At 40.7% G+C, this 22,846-nt stretch overlaps 1 protein-coding gene across 3 annotated transcripts in view; it reads right to left on the bottom strand.

Moving 5' to 3' along the window:
* Positions 1-294: 294 nt before the first annotated feature.
* Positions 295-22,846, bottom strand: part of ARMC4 (armadillo repeat containing 4) — a 204,268-nt gene continuing 181,716 nt past the window's right edge. For 2 of the 3 annotated variants that reach the window (XM_010381410.2, XM_010381409.2), the window contains exon 20: positions 297-741. In XM_010381410.2, the coding sequence (XP_010379712.1) occupies positions 628-741 (114 nt within the window). In that variant the 3' untranslated portion in view covers positions 297-627. Of the gene's footprint in view, positions 742-22,846 lie in introns of all 3 variants that reach the window. The other variant, XM_030940847.1, reaches the window with a different exon arrangement.

Genomic DNA, 22,846 nt, shown 5'->3' with positions numbered 1-22,846 from the left:
TTGCTTATGTTCTTGTGATTTGCATGATCTGGTACAGTGACAGTTATACGTTGTCCTTTCAGATGTTTGCTAGTATTTAGGAGAAATTTGGGATGACCTTGGGATGATCTTTCTAAGTCCAGCTGCTTGACGCTAAATTCTATTTAATAACAGTTTGTGAAATCAGGACATCTCCTCGGAACTCTCCCGTGGGTTGCAAGTGATCAAACAGACAAAGCCGTAATGACAGGACAATTAGATTGGTTTAGCAGAAAGGGAACTGTAGAGGCGTTCATGAACAACTATGAAACTGCACATTGGGAGGGTCATATCCTTTATTACAATCACCACAAATACAAAAGCATCACTGAACTCTCTCTATATATAGAGTGTATACATATATTCTCAAATTCTTAGAAACTTATCAGAGGTTTATTGGCTTTCCATCTTACTACATGCCATATCTCTAAAACATTAAATGGAAACAAAAGTCTCTATGCAATTTTCAGATGAAAAACATTCTGTGCATTTTCAATTTATGTGTTTTCATTTAGGGTTTGCTAATAAATGTTTCCCAATTTAGGCTTTCTGGCCATGGGAGTGACATGTCCTGTGTCATGTAGAATTTGATAGCTTGTAATGTCCATTTCAAGTGTATCTGGCCTTCTCTGTAGCAAGAGCCAGCCTGCGGATATTGGATATACAACCAGCTGCAGCTTCCTGGAGATCCTGGTCAGGGGACCCAACCATATCCAGTAGAAGCTGTCACACATAAGGAGGAGGAAAAGAGACACAAGAATAAAAACATTAATCTAAAGACATAAAGTTAGGCTATGAAAATAATTTTCAGTAGTAAATATTTTTTAAAGCCACCAAAAAAGCATAAGAAATTCCATTTAAGCAAATGCGAATATAAACGGTGCTTAATCAGATGCAGGAATTCCTCATGCACTTCTTACCTTTCTGGAGCTGAATTAGACTCCTTCATCCCCACTTTCTCTGGGTATCTAACTGCTATTTTGGGGTTCTGCTTCTGAAATTTTTCTTGCATCCTTTCTGGCTTTTCCATCTCTCAGAACAAGCCAACAGCACACCATGCTTAGAGTAGCAGGGCATCCGATAAGATTCATCTCTCTGAGTCCCAATCTACCTGATCATGTCACAACCTCATTATATCAGTCACTTAGTAGGGATTTTCAGTGACTTCCAGTGCCAACTAACTAGAGCGGATCTATTAACTGCTCCTTGAAGGGTTTGTGCACTCTGGCCTCAATGCATTTCCAGCTACTCATCTTTCTCCTCCAAGATCACACTCTCCCACTTCTCTTGACTTTATTGATGCCCTCCCCCATCTAAAATGCCTTCCCATCCCCTTCTCTGGCTTGGTAAGTTTTATCCATCTTTCAAAACAGACCTAGCCAACTTTTCCATGAAGCCTCCAAGATTTCCATCAAACTAAATGCCATTTATTCCTCATCAGGCTCTCAGTAGCAGTTTACTCAAATGTCTGTCGCTACATGTATTTTTTCCTTTTCATAAGATAATTGGCTTAATGCTTTCCGTCCTTCTTTAGATTCTAAGTGCTTAAAAAATGTACGGTATCTAATGCATAGAAGACAAATAAATGAATTAGAACATTTAAAATCTAGCAATTATGATTCTAATTAATAGTCTTGGTAAAATATTTTTTAAAAGTAAATTTGAATCACATATTTTTCTACCCCATAGCATTTGAGTGAAAATGTAGATAATGCCAAAATATGAGGATGATTTGATAAGCAAAGAAATATTATAAAGAAAAATACTGTGAGATGTTTTACGTATACCAGGCTTAGGGTGTGGCTTTTACTCTATAGGTAACAAAAAGAAGTTATTTAAGCACTTTAATCAGGGGAGTGACAAGGTCATATTTGTATTTTAGAAAGGTAACTTTTACAGCAAATTATAGAATATAGACTGTAGGGAAAAGAGGTGGAAGGGCACTGTATTACTTCATGTAGAGGTGACAGGATGGAATAAAAGGTAAGGATAGTGAGGAAGGAACATATTCAAGGGATATTTGGGATAAAATAACTATTCGATAAATGGCCCCAGAACAACTGCTTATCCAAATAGAAGAAAATTAAAATGGTAATCTGACACCACACATAAATATCAATTCCAGATGGATTAATGATGTTGTAGGACTCTCTTCTTAGTTCAGCTAAAGACAGGGTCCTTTTTACAAGGCCATGAAAAATTAGGCTCACAGACAATTTGAAGGGGGAGAAAAATGGAATTTATTGGGCAAAATGGGGGAAAAAGGGAAACAGGGACTCTCCACAAAACCAGAGTCTCTGTGGGTGTGCTTCCTGCCTCGCAGATGGAATCCCAGGTATCACCTGGGAAGAGGAGGGGCCAGGCTCCTGCCTGCTGCAAACATCACGAACTTCTGTGGCTCCACCCCAGTGCACATTCCTCCACCCCAGTGCACATTCCTCCACCCCAGCGTACATTCCTCCACCCTAGCGTGCATTCCTCCCAGTGCACATTCCTCCCAGTGCACACTCCTCCACCCCAGTGCACATTCCTCCCAATGCACATTCCTCCCAGTGCGCATTCCTCCCAGTGCACATTCCTCCCAGTGTGCATTCCTCCACCCTGGTGCACATTCCTCCCAGTGCGCATTCCTCTCAGTGCACATTCCTCCCAGTGCACATTCCTCCACCCCAGTGCACATTCCTCCCAGTGCACATTCCTCCCAGTGCGCATTCCTCCACCCCAGTGCACATTCCTCCCAGTGCACATTCCTCCCACCCCAGTGCACATTCCTCCCAGTGCACATTCCTCCCAGTGCGCAGGCTGTTTGAAGTTTCTCTGGGGACCCCTTTCCACCTGGCTGTCTCAGTGAGATTCAATAAGAAAGGGACAATGCAAAACATTTAGAAGGTTGTATATGAGAATATCTTGTTCAAATTGGGGCACCGAAGAATGTCTGTCCTCTCAGTTCCTTGACCTCCCATTGTCACTGATCTTCACACTTCAACCTTCTACCTTCAGGATCTCACCTGGGCCCTGATTTTTCATCACTGTCAACAGTCTGACCTCCAAACTCTCTGACCACAATGTCTCCTCCCACAATTTGGCTATGCAACCATCTTACTTGTTTGTTTTCATCATGATCTCTTGTCCATGGGCTCACATACTTTTTCTTTAACCATCTTCTGTCTTTGCTTCCTTCATAACCAGCTTAGATTGCATAGTCCATCTTTTGGATCATTCTCTTATCAGTTTCTTAAACCTCCTTACAACATCCCTCCAGGAAAACCATAACTGTCCATAAATCCAACTCTGTTCTTCCCTGTGCCTTCACCAATAACCGAGTCCTGTGGGAGACCATATGTCAACAAGGCAAATCAATCCACTATCAGTTCAACCTCAACTGGATTCTCATTCACTGCCCAGCAATTGAAATTTGTGTCCCTCTCATTAGGTTACTTTCCCTTTTCAATGCCTATTTTAAATCTTCCTTCTTCTTCAATCTCCAGTTCTTTCTTTTAGCCACCATTTCCAGAAGATGACCAATAAGGTCTCCTTCATAAACTTGATAGAAGCCTTTAGATAGAAACTACTCTACCTAAAACGGCAACCATGCCAGCGTCTTAGCGGATCTTTTTATCCTACCTTCCAGTTATAATGGCTCTCTCCTATCACAGGCCCACCATCCACTTGTATTCTTCATTCATTCTTCTTCTTCTTAGGACATTTTACTACCAAATATTCCCTGTCTCTCTTCTACTTTAGCTTTCACCTCTTCCTTTCTAATGATTCCATTATCATTTAAACACACGTCTTACACATTAAAAACAAAACAAAACAAAAAGACACCACTTTGACCCCATTTTCTTCCCTTCATAGCCAAATTTCTTTAAAGAGTTGCTGTCTGGAATTCCTATCTCCAGTCTTAGATTCCTCCCACTCACTCCAGGCTGCTGTCTGCCTTCAGCTCTCCTCTGAAATGACCCTCTCAGAGGATGTCGGTAACTTCCTTCCATGTGGCTAAGAGTAGTGGACACTTAGGAGTTCTCATCTTATTTGACCCCTTAACAGCATTTGATATGACTGGCAACTTCCTCCTTCACTGCCACTGGCTTCTTCTACCCCTACTCCCCGACTTTTCCTCGTATCCATTCATTCTCATCTTCTCAATCTTCATCCATGGCTCTTTCTGTTTCTCCCAAACAAAAATTGTTGGAGTTCATCAGAACAAATTCCTCTTCTGTTTTCATTCTGTTCTCCCTCCGTAGATGACATCTTTCACTACCTGAATTCAAATGGCATTCATATGGAACCATCTTCTAAATTTCTGTCTCCACCCCAGAACCTTCTTTGGATTGGAACACTTCATATCCAACACTTCTTAGCCATCTCCACTTGGAAGTCTCACAGCCACCTCAAGCTTAATAGATTCCAAATGAAATTTTTTACTTTTTCTATATAAACATGAATCTCTTTCCAAGAATTTTCCTGTATCCATAATAGATGTTATCACTTAGTTGTTCAAGACGGAAATCTGCGTGCCTCACACTCACTCCCACCCTCATCTCCCCTATGCTGCATCCAACCTATTATCATATTTTTGTGATTCAGCTGCCTACACATCTTTCAAAGTCATTCACTTCTCTTTATTGCTGTTGTCATTCACCCCAGTAAAGCCCACAACACCTTCCCACTGTCCCTGCACCCTGTCTTGTCCCCTGATTAACTATTCATACTGTATCTAGAGTAATTGCCTAAATTGCAAAATTCACTAATAAGATACAATGTTTTTGACAAACAGGAAGGAACAAGACAGGATCAATCTTCTGAGATTCAAGAGAAAGGAAGATTCTGTTCTGCATGAGGGAAACAGGGAAGTTTGGAGGGGCTCATGCCTTGGGAGTTTTGTATTATTCTTTTTCTCCAGCATTGTTCAATATCCTAGGCATAAGACAGAGGAAATAGATTATAGGAGTGTGATTCATTTGAACAGCCATATGGTCCATGCTGGGCCGGAAGGGAAGTGAAAACGAGGCTACTGATCACTGGGAGAATTAGGAACTGAGGCCTCAACAATGCAGGAAAACAGTTTTGGTGGGACCAAAGCATGGGAAAAGGGTGAAAATAAGACATTCTCATCTGAGAATGAGAAATTTGGAGTTTAAGATTTTACAGATGAAGTTGCTTTGAGTATTGACAAGATCCAGGGTATGGCCATGGGAATGTAGGTTAGTATAAGATTGTTAAGCATTTTTTGTTTGTTTGTTTGTTTAGACAAGTCTCACTCTTTTGCCCAGGCTGGAGTGAAGTGGCATGATCTTGGCTCACTGCAACCTCCATCCCCCAGGGTTCAAGCGATTCTCCTGCCTCAGTCTCCCAAGTAGCTGGGATTACAGGCGTGTGCCACCACGCCCAGCTAATTTTTGCATTTTTAGTAGAGACGGGGTTTTGCCATGTTGGCCAGGCTGATCTCTAATTCCTGACCTCAGGTGATTCACCTGTCTCAGCCTCCAAAAGTGCTTGGATTATAGGCATGAGCCACCGTGCCCGGTCTGTTATGCAGTTTTATACATACACACAGATGTATGCATGCATGCATACACACTTATATATTCTCATTCTCCCTTTCTCACTGTAGGAAAAGGAAATAACGGGAAAATAATGAGCAGGAAGAACAAAGTAGCCACTCTCTTTGGTTATCCTAACACATGACTTAGATGTCTTTGTATAGCTATCCACACTTAAATCCCTTTCCTAGCTTGCAACTTTTAACGCATGATCTACGGTTCAGAGTTTTTATTAATCTCTTCGTTCATACCTCACTTTACTATACAGATAGTTATAATTCTTTTCAAAAATTTTGGATGTATTTCAAGGGTACAAGTGCAAATTTCTTACATGCATATATTGCACAGTGGTGAAGTCTGGGCTTTTAACGGACCCATCATACAAAGAGTGAATATTGCACCCAATAGGTAATTTTTTAACCTTCACTCCCCCTCCCCATTTCCCATCTTTTGGAGTCTCCAATGTCTGTTATTCCATGTGTACTCATTGTTTAGCTCCCGCTAATAAGTGAGAACATGCAGTTTTGACTTTCTGTTCCTGAGTGATTTCACTTAGGATAATGGCCTCCAGTTCCATTTATGTTGCTGCAAAACATATGATTCATTCTCTTTTATGACTGAGTAGGCATTCCATGGCATATATATACCATATTTTAAAAATCCAGTCCTCTATGGATGGCCACTTAGGTTGATTCCATATCTTTGCTATTGTGAATAGTGCCACAATACACACACAAATGCAGGTATCTTTTTGACACAGTGATTTCTTTCCCTTTAGGTATATATCCAGTAATGGGACTGCTGAATCGGATGGCCGTTTACACACAGTTTTTAAAGCAGATACAACTTTATGAAATTTAGACAATTTCTTCTAGATACATACTTCACACCATTCACCACTTTCATACTCACATGGCTTTCACTGATCTCTTTGTAGCCCACGTCCACCATGGTAACCTTTGTTATCCTGGAGTATGGAGTGCCAACTGTAAGCCTGGAGATTTTACTCCTCCACACCACTACTACATCACTGAATGTGAGCACTGCCAGCCTGGATGCCAACGGATCCTGATATTAATATGTCTCTATGCCCAATGGGCCTGCTTTTTCCTTACTTCTGCTTTCTGATCTTTAAATTATTTCTTATATCAAAACAAAACATTCCAACTAATTTCTTGGTAAATTATATAATCAAGGGATTGACTCAATCCCTTGATTACATAATTGTATAACCCCTTGATTATAGGATTTTAAAGTTATTAATTTCCCTTTACCTGAGTTATTTTCTCACTCCTTCTCCCAAGTAGCTGATTCATAAGGGTTCATAAGTCCCTGTGTTGACTCCATTGTTGTACAAAATATAGCAGAAAAACTCTCCCAACAATCACTTTAATAGACAACAATTATTACTTTACAAATTTTGTTATTACAGCCAGGTCATCACAACGAATAATGCCAGTTACCTGTAGGTGTTTCTGGGCCCTGGATTAGAGGACCTAATGCTACACTAAAAGCTTGATTTCCACAAGCAAATGAGATTTAGAAAAAATTCTAGTCTCCAATTGCCCTATATTTGTCATTTAGGTAATAGGAGGAGAATAGATTGCTAGCTACAGCAATTCCACCTAACATCTACCTCCCACAGCCACCCACCTTGCTTCCGCTCCAGTCCTTGGTCTCTCCACTCATAGTTCTGGTCATTGTTGCTTTTTAAATCTGGAAAGAAGTGAAGTAAAGTCCTAGTCCATAGCTCAACTACCTGAGAAGGAATCTAGATGCCTTATACTGTTCACTCCTTCCCAGAAAAATCACTATCAAACCATAGTCAAGGGTATGGGTTTTGAGGTCACAGCATCTTGGATCTGTACTCTGACTCTCCCAGTTACAGGGCACATCACTGAACCTCTTAACCCAACCTTCTCATATGTGTAAAGGGATCACGTACCTCTGGGGGTCACTGCAAAGATGAATTAAACATACATCTTTAATAGATGTTTGAACACCTGTATTCACAGCCTCTTCCTTTCTTTATGTCCTTTGATATTTCCCCTTCCTATTTCATCTGGTGATTCCCCCACCTTCTGCAAACCCAAGTCTGCAGTGTGTGAGAGGAAACAGTGGAGGAGCACAGGTTGGGGGAACTTACACTGGCAAGGGCAGAGGACTCCTTATGGGACAGAAAAGAGCAGCAGAAGGAGAAGGAATGAAAAAGGGGGAAGGAGAACTTTCATCCTGTTTTGAAGAGTTTGAGAGGTTTGGAGTAGAAAGGTTGTTTAAAAGCAACTCTGAGATGAGAGAATATACTGAGAAAGATTAAGAACTTAAAGCTTAATAGTGCATGATTGTACTCTCTATCTTCAAGAGAGTAAAACTAGGATTGAAATTACTTTCAGGCCGGGTGCATGCCTGTAATCCCAGTGCACTGGGAGGCCAAGGCAGGAGGACGGCTTGAAGCCAGAAGTTCAAGACCATCTTGGGCAACATAGTGAGACCCCGTCTCTAAAGAAAAAAAAAAAAAAATTAACCAGACATAGGTGTGTTCGTGTGCACCTGTAGTCTGGGTAGCTGGGTGGGTCTGAGAGGCTGAGGCAGGAGGACTGCTTGAGCCCAGTTCTTCAAGACTGCAGTGAGCTATGATTGCACCGTTGCTGTGACCTCAAAACTCATACCCTTGGCTATGGTTTGATAGTGATTTTTCTAGGAAGGAGTGAACAGCATACTGTGTCTAGATTTAAGAGACCTCATCTCTTAACAAAAAAAAAAAAAAAAGAGAGAGAAAGAAAGAAAAAAAAAAGTACTTTCAAGTGCTATTGGGTTGCTAGGCTTCTGTTTCTCTGACTGCATTTTCAGGTCAGGACTGGACCATGAGGCAGCCTGGTTTCATATGGGTTACACATTTGAATCACATAGTCCAGTGTCCAATACAAAGCAAGTGCTCCATGAATGCTATTCATGCTCATGGTGATTATTTTGCCAGTTCAGAAGTCTGGTTCTGGCATTATTTCCTGGAGGCCTGGCCTGGTTAGTTTGGAAGGAAGGAGGAATTTTGGCCCAGAGGTCAGTCTAGTTTCTGTCAGCACCTGCTCCAGGCCCTGCCTTGATGCTGGTTGACCTCCATGGACACCGATGGCCCAGGCTCCACAAGGCACTGGGTGCTGCTACCCAGTACAGCTGCCTTGGAAAGGAAACCCTTGACCTGATGCCTGTCAAAATCTAGCCTGTGTTTCGCCCATCCTCCCTCAGACCTGGTCATTGTTCTGTGGTCTCTGCTTGGGCTTTCTAAGAGTCGGTTGTATTTATTCCCAAACTCTTGATTCACTTACATAATTTCCCATTGCATAAACCAATGGACTGTGAGTGTCAAGCATATGAGTCATAATGTTTGGCACACAGAAAGCTGCTGTGTGTTGGCTATTCCCGGAGTCAACCAGATAAGGGTTGCTGGAGGCAGCATCTCCTGTGTGTTCACAAGACTTATGTTAGAAGAAAACTTGTAATCTAAGCAGGTACCCTTTTTATGACTCTACTCTATAAATTAAATTTTTCTTTACCTGAGTAACTTCTAGTCCTGAATGTACCAAGAGGACTGCTCTTTGTTGAGGGAATTTATTTTCCCTTAAGTTTCTTACATTAACCACAAGGCTTCATTCTATATCCCATATGCTGGTTGGTTAAATTTTAGCTTAACAATTAAACCAATGAAGCCCAGCAACATCCCCCCCCTTTTTTTTTTCTTTTTGACAGAGTTTTGTTCTTGTTGGCCAGGCTAGAGTGTAATGGTGTGATCTCGGCTCACTACAACCTCAGACTCCTGGATTCAAGCCATTCTCCTGCCTCAGCCTCCGAGTAGGTACGATTACAGGCATGTGTCACCGTACCCGGCTAATTTGGTATTTTTAGTAGAGACAGGGTTTTACCATGCTAGTCAGGCTGGTTTCAAACTCCTGACCTTAAGTGATCCGCCCACCTTGGCCTCCCGAAGTGCTGGGATTATAGGCATGAGCCACCGGGCCCGGCCAGCATCCCACTATTTTAAAGAACTTTACTGCTGAATTTAGCCTGCTCTGTCCATTTTACTTAGCTAAGTACAGTCTCAATCAAGGGTATAGAATTGGAAGTCTAGAATTTTCTGTGTGCTCAGGGTCTGAATAGCTTATTATTTGAGACGTACCCCCAGAACCCTCTTTGAGTTTTGCTGCTAGCTAACTGTATTGTTTTCCCGAGTTTAACTTTATTGTCAATAAATGTTACTCATTGCTTTGTTATACACCCAGAGGCTACGCATCTAATGCTGTTTTACAAACTGAATAAGGTTATGCTACTGTCCCAAACCACCATCTGAAAAATACGTAGCATATATGTGTCTTGGTTTTGAATTGGGTTCAGGAATATGTTTTTATTTTCCTATGACCCTCACAAGCAAACTAAGGCGCTAATTTCTTTAAACTAAGGCATTAGTTTTGTTAAAACTAACAAATACTCACACAACAGAAAGTTGGTGCAAAATCCTGAATTTGATGTGCACTAACAGAAATGAAAGGCAGTGCATGTTTTCAAATCACTAACACACAGAGCAAGGTGAGGGCGGTTTCTAATCTTTTTGTCACAATTACATAAAAGGAATAGTTTTCTTAGGAAAGAGAAATACAAATTTGGTACAAGTAAGTATGAAATTGGTATACACTTTTTCAGTGTCTATTTTTTGATCTATAGACTTTCTTTCCAACAATAAAGACATTTTTTAATATTCTAAGGGGATTACCTTTTTGAAGTCCTTGTTTCTTTCCAACTTTTCTCCTTTTAATCCTCTGCCTCCCCCAAAACACACCTAAGGACTTTAAATTTATTGGGAGTTTCATATATACACTGAAGGAAAACTAGCCCCCACGCTTTTGAAAACTTAACTGCACAGAGCACTTTAAAACAGCATTCAAACAAATAACTTTTTACAACGTTGGAGTGAACAAGAACGTGGGGAAAGGCACAAGGAGTGGTTTGTAGATTGGGTTAACACCAATGCTTCCTCCGGTGTAAAAGGCTTTGATCTTAAGGTTCATGCCCTCGGCATGCAGCTGTGACCCACAGTTCACATCTCCTGGAAGGTGTGACAAAAGTAGCATGGGAATTGGGTCTGAATTAAATTTTTACATTTCCATTTAACAGTTTATGATTTTATATAATATTTCAGTTGTATGAAAAATATGTACCAATTTGAGTGATAACAGATTTTCTTGTGGTTTGACTTGACATTGTTTGGATGAACACAGCCTGGAATTATGAGTTTTAATTAGAGCCGGATGAGCTCTGGAATGCATACCAGGCTTAGGGGTTTTCCCGAAAGATCTTAAGTGCCCAGAGCTGATTTGAACTGGGAACCCTTCTGACATTCTCCTGTTTACAAGGCATTGCAGTGACGTTGTAGCACTCATGCACAACCCAGTAACAAGAAATGCCTTTGGACTGTGTCTGCCTATGGAATGGTTTCCCAACTATTTGGGTTGGCTGGGGTTCTGCAGCTCTTCCAACAGAGAATCCACCGCAGTGTCTTGCACATCCAGACTCTGAGCCTCAGCAATTCATTTCATATGACAGCTCACCAGAGCTAGGGGCCTCAAAACATATTTAACATTTGCTGGTTGGAGCAAAACCTTTGGTTCTGTTTGGTCAGTGAAGGGAGTCAAGGGGCTTGCCTTTATTGGTATCTGTCCTCCTCAAGGTGATAGGTGTGTGTGTGATCTGAGGTCCATGTCTGCAAAACTTGGATCTGCTTATTGGATCCAGTACTCTTTCTGTGTGGACATTCATAAGTTTATCTTCCGGGTTTTCTTCCATGTTTCTTCACGAACCTTCTAGTAGAGAGCTTTTGTGCCCAAACAGACAGACAGGAGATTCGCATATTGGGTTAATAGTATTGGGAGTAGCAATGGGATATATAATAGAGAGAGCCCTATTGACTTTCTTCTAAAAATGCTAGAAATGAAGAATGACTTGATGACTGGTTGGTCAGGGGATTGTGGAACATTGCTCAGCACCCTATATCAGAGGAAAAGGAAGTGATAAGTTTCTGTCTGCCCAGGGCAGAAGCTCATGGTATCATTTGGAATGACCTCAAGTTGCTCTTAGATTTTTACTCCTATTAAATATAAAGAATATTGGCACACATAGGAGCTTCCTACATAAGAATGCTAAAGAAATAATAGGATAAGGATGGATTTAAAAGATCTATGTGGACAAGATTGTTCAGAATTGCATTTTGCTATTGGTTAGATCAAAGTGTAGATGGCAATTCTCTGGGAAAAAAAAAAATTCCCATAGATTATGCAGCAAAGTAGCTATGAGTTTATGCTTTGAGCTCAGACAGTCTGAATTTGAATCCTGACTTTATGTCCTCCTAACTGTATGTGACCTGAGGTAACTCTCTCTAAACCTTAGTTTTCTTATCAGGAAAGTTAGGATTTTTAATAGTACTTTCCTAATAAGATAGATGTGGGATTAAATGGGAAACTTAATGTAAAGTCCTCATGCCATGTGCCCCTAAATTATAGTTGTTATTATTATTACTCTTATTATCTTGACTTAGAGATTGTTGTTGACCAGAAGCAATAATATTTACTGTTAGCTCATTTTCTCTGCTACAGTTCCTGTTGGATTGATCCAAATAAGCAATTTTAATCTAGTTACATTGAAAATTAATACATTAACAGGAGGTTCATGGTTTCCCATTAGATGGTCAAAAACAAAAGTCAAGGCATTAGAACTAACACATCTCTATGTTCATAAAAATAGATTAATAAGTTCTTATTCAAATTACTGTTTTCTCCTGTATCAGTCTCTAGTCTAGGAGAACATCAAATCCTGCTGTGGATTGAATGTTTGTCCCCTTCTAAACTCATGCTGAAACTTAATTGGCATTGTAACAGTATTAAGAAGTAGGGCCTTTAAGAAGTGAATAAGACCTGAGGGCTCTGCCCTTATGAATGGATTAATGCTGTTACAGGGTGGTTGGGCTCCTAATAAATGAGTAAGTTTGGCCCCCATCTGCTCTCTGTCTCATGTACTTGCTTCTACCTCCTGCCCTTCTGCCATGGGATGAAACTTGACAGATTCTGGTGCCATGCTCTTGAACTTCCCAGCCTCTAGAACTGTGAGAAATAATTTTTTCCCTCATAAATTACCCAGTCTATATACTTTTATAGCAGCAGAAAGTGGACTAAAGCCCCACAGGCAAACAAAGACATGAATTAAATTATCTGGAACAATCCATAGATCTCTTTATTAGAAACAATCCACAGGTTTCCTCCAGACTCTAAGAAAATTGCCCTCTTGATATAAACTCTGAACATAGTGCCTGCATTTAACTTGGGTTCTCTCCCATTGGTGTGAGATTGAAAGTCTGTTGGCTGTCTGTATTCTGTTGTTAGATCCATTTTTTGAGAGACTATTTGGAAATACATTTCTTGGGGAAAGGTTGTATATATAAAACGGTCAAACAGTGAAACAAGCTGGGTTTCACTGACTTCTCTGGAATTTTAAGTCTCCAACCCTGACCTGAACTCTACACCATTCAGCTTCCTACTTGACATCTCCACTTGGATATAAAAATGGCACCTCAAAAGGGACAGAGTTGAACTCCTGATCTTCCCATTTCAAACCTTATTTCCCACAGCCTCCCCTACTCAGCTAATGCCAACTCATCTCTCTAGTTGCTGGGGCTGAAAATCTTGGCGTATCCTTGACTCCTCTCTTTCTCTCATAGCCCTTATCCAAGCCATGAACAAAAATTTATTGGCTCTACCTTCAAAATAAACCCAGAATCTGTCCTGATATCTTCTCATTACCTTCACTGGTCTGAGCCACTACCATCTCTTGAACTGAATTTAATGATTAGGCCAAGTTTTCAATATGCAAAAAGCTCTGAAGCAGACTTTAAAGGTTCAGCCTAGTGAAAGCAAAAATGCTCAGATTCAGAACGTATTAAAACCTTTCTTTCTTTTCAAGGGGAGACAGCAGAGAAGAGAAAAGACAACTTGGCGATCTGGGAGAATGGTAGCCTCATTTAGAAATGGCCAAGAGTCTTTTTAAGAACTGACATGCCTAATACTCAACTCGGAAGTTGCTGGAATTGCTGCAATGCATATGTCCTTCCATCACTCCAAAACATTGACTATTTTTGCTTTGTACATAACGACATTACAGAAATGTTTTGGTTTGGTTGTTGTCTTCATGACTAAGCTGCTAATGAGGAGGACAGGTAAAAAGGGTTGAGTTCCAAATCTAGGTCAGCTCCACATAGGATAGGGACAACATGTGTACAGGAGTGAGACAATCCATAGCCTGGATCAGATTATCAGAAGCTGCAGATGTCTGTGGCAATATTTGGAATCCTTTACAAATCAGACTTTGCCGAGGGTATGGAAAGCAGAAGGAGACTTGAGCCAATGTTTCCTACACAATAAGTGGAATAGCAGTTTTCCTACATTGTGGAATTCCTTATTGTGGAATAGCAGCCCTTGTTAACACCTGAGCTACTGAATCCATGTTTTTCTAATATATGAATAAAATCATGACTGAAAACGATACCTCATCCTCACAGTAAACAAACAAGACAAAAACATTTTCCTCCAAGCACCTCACCTCTAACATCAGACCCTGACCTCCTCAACTCCATTGATCTTCACTTCAATTCCACATTAATTAATCAACCATTCTTATGGTCATACCTGGACCTTAGTAATACCAGTGACTACTTCATCTCTGCCTCTCATTGCTGTCTATCAGAAATTCTAAGTTCTGGAGAAGGCAGAATGGGATCAAGAATATCAAAAGGCACTGATCTACCAGCGCAGTCTCCCTGCTCTGGTCCACCATGTCACCTGCTTTACTGTCACCAGGTTTGACTCTCTGTTCTCTATCATTCTTCTCCCATAGTGATATTACAAATTGAAATTCTGGCTCTCAACCAGGCTTCCAGATCATGCACATCCATTGCAGCAATGGCACACATATTACGATCCCTAATTTCCATCAGCTCTCCATGTTGCCCGGTCATCCACCCAGGTGTCTCTCTCATCAACTTTCTCCACAGCAGCTATTTAAAACCATCTCCACTCTCCTCAGATTACCTAACCCACCACTTCAGTTCCCTCACTCTCAAGCATATGTCTTTGCCTCCCACTTGGTGGGGAAAATAGAAATCACGAAAAGGGAAGTGGCCCAACTCACTGCCACCACACGCACAGATTCCCGCTGCAAGTGCACGCGTCCTTTCCTCCTCCCATCTGTCATGTGGAAGAGGTGTCTCCTCTTGCCCAAGCTCATCTCCTTGCCCTCATGCTCCGCATCCTCCTGCCTCCCTCTCCACCTCCTCTGGAAGCTGACTGTGCCATTAGCCCCCCTTTTTCCGGTATCTTCACTACCTCTTTCACCCTTCTTCCTGCTCTTGCCAATTAACATTTAAACATATCTGCTATCTCAGAACAGAAACATAACAAACAATGGAAAACCACCAAGACCTCCTTTACCTCCCCTTCCAGCTAGCATCCTCACTCTCCAGCTAGCACTTTCCAGCTAGCATCCTCACTGTCCTTCTCAGTCAAACTTTTCCAAGGGTGACCTCCACTTGCTGCCCCCATTTCCTCACTTCTTATTCAAGGTATTTGTAATCTCTTTGCTATGCATCCAGGGGACACTTTTGGTTCTTGTCTTACATTACTTTTCAATAACACTTGTCCCATCAGTCATGCTATTGTGCTTAAAATATTCTCTTCTCTTGACTTTGTGAAAATAACACTTTCCTGATTGTTTGTTTGTATTTTCACCTCTTTAATATTTAATTGCTTCTTTCCAGGAATCCTCTTTCTTAACCTATTATGATATGACTCAGGACATCATGGTATGTCCTTCAACCTCATTTTTCGTCTATACACCCTCCAAAGGAAATGTCATTCACTCTCATTATTTCATGAACAACTGCTCTCAAATCTATGTCTTTAAGGACATATATACATAGCAAACACACACACACACTACATATATGTGTGTGTGTGTGTGTATATATATATATATTTTCTCCATGTCTCTGCTTTATGTTTTCCAAGATGTTCAAAGCCATTGTGTCCCAAATGAGCTCTCACTTCCCCCCACAAGCAGATTTCTTCTCTCCTCCTTAAATCTTGTTGGCCCAGCCAGACATTTAGACATCATCACTCTGCCCTCTTTCCCAGGCATCACATCCAAAAAGTCAAGTTGTTTTTACTTGTCAATTATCTCTTGAATCCACTCATTTCTCTTCATCTCCAGGGATATCATTTTAATTGCAATCACCATTCTCTCTCCCTGAACTACTACCTAACTCATCTTCCAGCCCTGTTCCCATCCATTCTCAAACCAGAGTAACTTCTGAAGGGCCAGTGGGACCCACTGATTCTCCAACTCAAAATATTTTAATGGCTCCCCAAAGCCAAATTTCATTCCCCAAAAAGGTTCACAGGGGTCTTCAGCAGGCTGCAGTTGACATTGTCCCCTTCTGTTCATCTTTAGCTTCTGTTCTTTTTTCTGTGACTATATATTACTTGTGCTATTTTAAAAGTTCTAGTAAGTGGATTGGCCAGAAGGAGATGCAGAGGAGATAAGGAGTCATCAGAGAGGAAGGGGAGGACCAGGAGGCCAAGAAATCATAGAAACCAGTGAAGGGTGACACTTTAAGGAAAAGGGGATGTCAGTATTGTACTATGCCTCAGGGAGGTTAAATTCCTTGAAAGATGAAAAGAATCCCTTGAATTCAGACATTTGAAAATCCTCGAGTCATTAATAGGGAAGTCTCTGAAGTTTCTAAGGCAAAAGTCAGAAGACAGTGAGCTGAAGAGCTAGAGCAGCTGGGGAAAGGAGGCTCTTCAGAGAATGCTACTTCTCTGATATGATGATTTCTGCAGTGGGCGTGATCAACTGATAGGGAGTTAGGAAGGAAGATTAAGACTGACTACGCAGAAGTGAGAGGGAATTGCCAATGTCAGAACTTACAGCTTCTGGAGAAGTCAAAATGAGATCACCATTACAGAGGATGGGAAAGGCCAGAAGAAGGAATCCTCAAAGACCAGAAGGAAGATGTTTAGACTGAAGGTAACTACGGGTAAGTTTGTAGGTGTGCGACAGGAAGTTGAGGTTTTTTCTGGCTTTAGCTTCATTTTTTTAAATATCAAAGACAAGTTCATGTGAGTAATATCCCTACTTAATGCAGACATAGGGTTACTGTTCATAATTTAACATGGAAATATTTTTAAAGCAATAAAAGATATGCACCATCTATTAGAAAACAATTACCTTAATTATATAAATAAGCTTTCCATGAAATAATTTTGTTTTGGTTGATAATTTTACTTTGGGAATGCTAAGAATTTGTGTAATCTGATGCAAAGCTGTTAAATCTTAGCAAGTAAGAAAAATTCAAAATTGCTGAATATAAGAAAAAACTCGAACAGAGAATTATCTAAATTATACCCATATTAAAAATGAATACTTAGTTCCACGGTATTCCTTAACTTTAGAAAAAGTATAATTTCTTAATGTTATGTTTGCCTTTATATTTATCTGTCTTCCAAAATGGGCATATTATTAGAAGAAATTTGAAACCAAAGACAAGCCAATATTTAACATACATTTTTGGATATAGAATTCATCCCTCATGTGGATAAAATTAGAATAGATATTATCCAGAAGAGATGAAGCCAAAGAATTAAAAAGGAAAAAAAAAAAAAGAAACAAAATCCTTTTGTTAAGCCATTTTCCCAATTTTATTTTGATTTTGGTTCGGCTTTCAAAAGCAGATTAATATAGAAAAAATAAAGTACAAGGCTGGAAAGAAGAGCACAATTTTTCTTCTTCGATGTCAAATAAATAGCTTTCCCTGCTCCTACTAAATTGGAACTAAGCTCATAAGGATGAAAATAAATGACTAATTTCTTGGGAAATAACCTTAAGTGAAAGATTCTTTTGGTCCAATAATTGCTTTTTTCAAACTCCCGTTGACTTAACCTCATTCTCAAGGCCTCCTCGGCCTTTCCTTCCATTCACCCTGTTGATATCAAGTGTATTTTAAGAGTCTGTCTTGTCATTTGCTACCAATTTGAGGAATGTTTTCCTTGTCTCATATAATTTTTTGGAAGGCATATGTCAAATGTGGTTGTTATTTCTTTTTTATAACTTATTTCTAACAGAACTTGTCCAAGACCTTTAAAAATGGAGCCTAAAAAATATTACAGTAAAATTTCACAGAGCAATGTTTCTACCCACTCTGAAAAAGTCCCGATAATCCCCTAACATTTTAATAAGCAACTAGATATTAATTTTAGTCTTTTTGCAAAAATGATATAAAACGATGCTTTTCAATTTCATCTGTATAAGAACTTCACATTTCAGTGAAAGAAACGGAATGAGTTTTAGAACAGAACGATCCTTCTTCCTCTCTGGCAAAGACTGTTCATTTCAGAGCCCATCTTACATGATTTTTGCCAATTTAGGTTTTCAGAGCTTCAAGACTGGCCCTAAGCAAGGTATTCAGACAGCGATTAAAAAAATATATATATATAAGCAGTGGAACCTGTTTCTTTTTTCCCCAGACAAAACTTAATTCTTCTATGAAATCCACATATATGTGAACATACATATGTAAGATAAAATGGAACATCTGAACAGTAAGTGGGGCATAGGGTCGTGGAACTTTGCTGTTCCTTCTTGTTCCCCATAGAGATCCTCGAAGTACCTTCTCCAACTCCACGATACTCTAAAAACTGTTCATCTTCATAATAGGAGCGGGGCCTAATCCTTGGTCTCCTCACCTCCTGGTTTCCTGGAATGTCTTTCTCACCACATAACACCTCCCCTTGCTGCTCACTCCTACCTGGTGATGGTAGCCTACTCATGTTCCATTCATTCCACACAGATCTGCGGAATCTGCACTTACTCTTCTAACAATTGCCCCAAACCACTGCACCATAGTCCCTGAAGCTCCCATTCTCTCATTGAGAGTCTCAAGTCGATGTTTAGAAGAACACAGTTTAAACACGTTCCTACCAAGTTTTAAGTGGCTGATAGATAGCCTTGCTTAATCTTCCCAGATTTAAAATGAATGTTTACAAATTTTAGAGAAGATAGTTTCAACCAAATCTTTAGTTTATGAAGTTTCAAATTATGTGGCATTATCACATGTGCATTTCAGGCAGCCTAGTGAAATGGTTCCATTCAGGAAGGTCTTTTGGGGCCCTCTAAAATGATACATGAAGAGGAGCATCGTTTTTATGTTATACTGACTCGTCTGAATATTCTTCCTGGAACATTGGAGTGGATTGCATATCTAAGCCTTTTTCAGGACCAACCCAGAGTTCCTGTTGGAGATTTAATAAAGTCATTCCGTCAATACTGATCTTACTTTAATATCAATTTGGATCTGGGGCACTGAAATGGCTTATTCATGCCAATACTTATTTAGTGTTAATATAGCTGTCTTCAGTGCACATCTTATATCTCTGGCAAGATTCTTTAAATAATTTTTTTTTCTCTAGTACATCTTTTGGATAAGTTGGGCAGGTGGACAGGTCCTTTTTCCTTTGTTCTATCAGGTAAAGATGTTGCTGATCAGCTGTGATGTGATGTTAAAGGCACCATGAGGAAAACACAGTCTAGCCCTGAAGGAGTGGATGGGGGAGGGAAGAGGCATGAGGAGGGATGTGGAGGCCAGTGGCCCAGGGGACAGTGCTCCCAGAAGTCCATCTGCCTTGTGCTTGGATGCATCTTTACATCTGCACATAATGCTACCTCTGCCTGCAACACTGATGGACTCTGGTCTATCAGAACAATTCCTTGTTCTTTTTTGATACTAATTCAAATGTTCTAGGAATTGGAGGTAACATTTACAAAATATTAAACCTGTACATTTTTTCATCATCACCGAAAATGACATTCCCCTGCCCAAATTCATCATTACAGACCCAGGAAAGGCAGAGGGGTTACAGAACCTTCAAGAAGGAAGAGGATAATAGGAAAAATAGCTAACACTTCCACAGCGAGTGCTTATCATATATCAGGCACTACTTGAAGTGTCTTATAGGATACTGATTCATTTGAAGTTCTGAACAAACCTAGCTAAATTTTATTATTAACATTCCAATGTGTAGATAAGGAAACCGCAGCATAGAAAGATTAAGCAACTTGCCCAAAGTTGCAGAGCTTGGCAAAGTCAGGATTTGAACTCAAGCCCTAGATTCCATGTGCTTAACTGCCATGCAGATGGCCTCCCTTGGTGTAGGTGTCCACACAGAAGAAGCTGGACTGGCCTGGTTCCTGGATGCCTGGTATTGGCATATTCTGAGGCATAGCTGGTCCTCTCTGGCACTTTGGCCATCATGCTCATACTCTGCAGTCCCAGCTGTGTGCCTTCATGTGTGCAACTGTTCCACTCAACGGAGCCTGTTTGTTTCTGCAAACCCTCCCTGTGGGTCCATGGGTATATGTGGCTCCCGTATCCCCTGCATGCCACATGCAGTCTGTGAGGGCATCAGGACCTACCTAAGGCTCACCCTTCTAGGTGCCTGCCTTGACCCACAGTGCATCATTGTTCCTGCACCATATTGGACTCACAGTCAAGCACATCTGGGGCTTCCCCTGAAGGCTGGACCACATACTTTCATCTTTGCATCTTCAGGGGCTAACACAGAGATAACTCAATAAACAGTATTTTGAAATTCAGATGCTTGGTGTATTTCAGCTGCAGCAACAAATGAGGCTGAGAAGATTTAAAAACCACTCCTCAGAACCTTTCACTGATTTCAACTCAGAATCCTTAAAAAATATCCTTGAATAATTCTCTGGTACCCAGTGAAACTTACTAGTCACTCTTTTGCCTGGACACAATGTCTCTGGGTGTCTCTGGTTTGATTTTTCTCACACCTTTACTTGTACACTGACTTGATCTTATCACACATGCCCTCTTTCAAGTATCTTTAACTTCTTCAATAAGATTATTCCTAGTGCCGACCCTAGAAGCATACTGCCAAAGAATATGTCATGTGCTGACTACTTTCTCTCGTCCCTTGTATCGCAGCCAGGTTCTCTAATTATCCACAAGATCAACTTTCCGCCCCCTCCTCATGTTGTTCACACACACACAGACACACACACATGCACACAAACACACACACACACACACACTTCTTTTCAATTGCTTTGGTATAGAACTTTGTCAAAAACATCCTGGAAATCTACATAATGATCTGGCAGGCTCCTTTTGGTGTTACCAGTTAGCACATTTCATGAATTACCAGAGCACACATGACCAGGAATGCTATTTTTCTTCTTAAATGTTATTGCTCAACACATATGGCAAAAGGACTTAATGTTGCATTTCAGCAGGATACACTCACAACGGGCATCCTATTTATCATGGTCCCATGGTACACTAAAGCTCTCATGGGTTAGAACTAAACATCTCTTTTTCAGCATATCATTTTACTGTGACATAAGCAGCTACTGAGAAAATTATCCTACTTATCATGAAAGGAATAAGTAATAGGAATAATTTTTTCAAATTATTTCAGTAAAGTCGAAGGGTATAAGAGGAAAGTATCAGTGCAGTACGGCTTTTCCAACTTGGCAGGGGCAGGTGGAATCTGTGATGAAATTGTTACCTTAACAGATTGGCTTTCTCCCTTGCCTGGCCATGCTTTTTGAAGTTTTTCATATACCACAAAGTACATAATAAAGGGTAGTTCAATTTACTCTGAACCCCAGCTACATGGCCATGACATATTTAGAGGTGACTCTGGAGTGCATTCTCAAATACGGTGCATGTTTTCTAAATTTACAGTCTGATTTATTGCTGCCAGTTTTGACTGCCAAAGGCTTCTGACAGTGTGGCCAGTTTGTGGTGTCCCTAAAAATCATCAGCAATTTGAAAACATTAGCACCCAGCAATAGTCATACTTTGCAATGATTGCCTGTATTTATCACCTTAATTTTCCAGGGTACAAACTGAAAAAAATTCAAGGAGGGAAATTAAACTTCTCTAGCAGCAGGGAAAATACAGCATTGGAAATAAAATGCATTGTAGGAACTCAGCCCCTCCCTGTATTCTTCAAAATTAAAATAAAGAATTTAAACTCTGTGGCTTATGTGGCTACACAGAAGAAAAATATTGTAAGTATGTATCTCTCCTCAAATGCTTTTTATTTTGTCTTCACATTTGAAGAGTATTTTGATATTAGGATATTATGGTTATGTGTGGGACAAAAAAATGGGGAGAATAGTTCATTGCTTCATTCAACAAATATCTGCTATGTTCTGCTCCATGGCAGGCACTGAACTAGTTCCTGGAAATGCAGGAGTAGACAAGAAAGGCTTGACCTCCACAGGGGTCTTGCAGTTTACTGAGATGCACAATTATGTTGTTACAATGGGGAAGAAGAGACGTGCAAGTCCTGGGCAACTACAACAGCAAGGTAAAGGCAGGCCTCCCTGAAGAGCAAGCGTGAATCTGAAACCTGAAAGATGGTTATGAACAAAGCACTGTGTAACATGGGGATTTGGAGAATATTCCAAGCCGAGAAAGGACAGTGGTGAAGGTTCCACATGGCGCCACCTTACAGGGATTTGCAGTGTGTGCAGCACCAAGGTGCTGACCAGAAGGTGAGTGACATCCAGGCCCTGCTCTGCTTTCCAGCTTGGACATCCCGGAGCGTCACTGACAACTCACAAAAGGACACAAAAGTAGCAGATGATTGCCAAGACAAGTCCTGTGAATGCATTGATTTGAGTCCAGGATAAACTGTTTTAACCTAAAAACTCTAAAATGTAGTGATTGAAATAATCTAGAAGGTTGTTTTCCCTGGTGTAACATTATACGTGCATGTGGTCTAGGGCTGCTAGCATCGCTCTGCCACCTTCATTGTGCTGACCAATCTCAATGAGTCCAAAGCTGCTCCAAAGGCGCTATCCCTCGGCCCTCTGGGATAGAGATGGAACCCGTGAAGCCACAGACATCCCTTACATAGGGCAAGAAACACAAATAGCATGCATCACTTCTTCTCACTTCCCATTAGTGAGAAGCTAATCACACGGCCACACCAAGACTCAAGGGAAGCTGAGAAGCATCTTCTCTGGCTGGCTGCTATGTGCTATCATCAAAGACGGGAGGATGAAGGTTTGTGGACATCCAGGAGACTGTGCTACGAGGAAGGATGAGGGGCAAGGAGTGAGATAATGATGGAGAGGCAGGCAGGGGGCAGATCATGAAA

This window comes from Rhinopithecus roxellana, chromosome 11 (assembly GCF_007565055.1).
Source record: "Rhinopithecus roxellana isolate Shanxi Qingling chromosome 11, ASM756505v1, whole genome shotgun sequence".
Lineage (NCBI taxonomy): Eukaryota > Metazoa > Chordata > Mammalia > Primates > Cercopithecidae > Rhinopithecus > Rhinopithecus roxellana.
The sequence above is the reverse complement of the archived record's forward strand: the minus strand, read 5'-3'. Positions and strand labels throughout refer to the sequence as shown.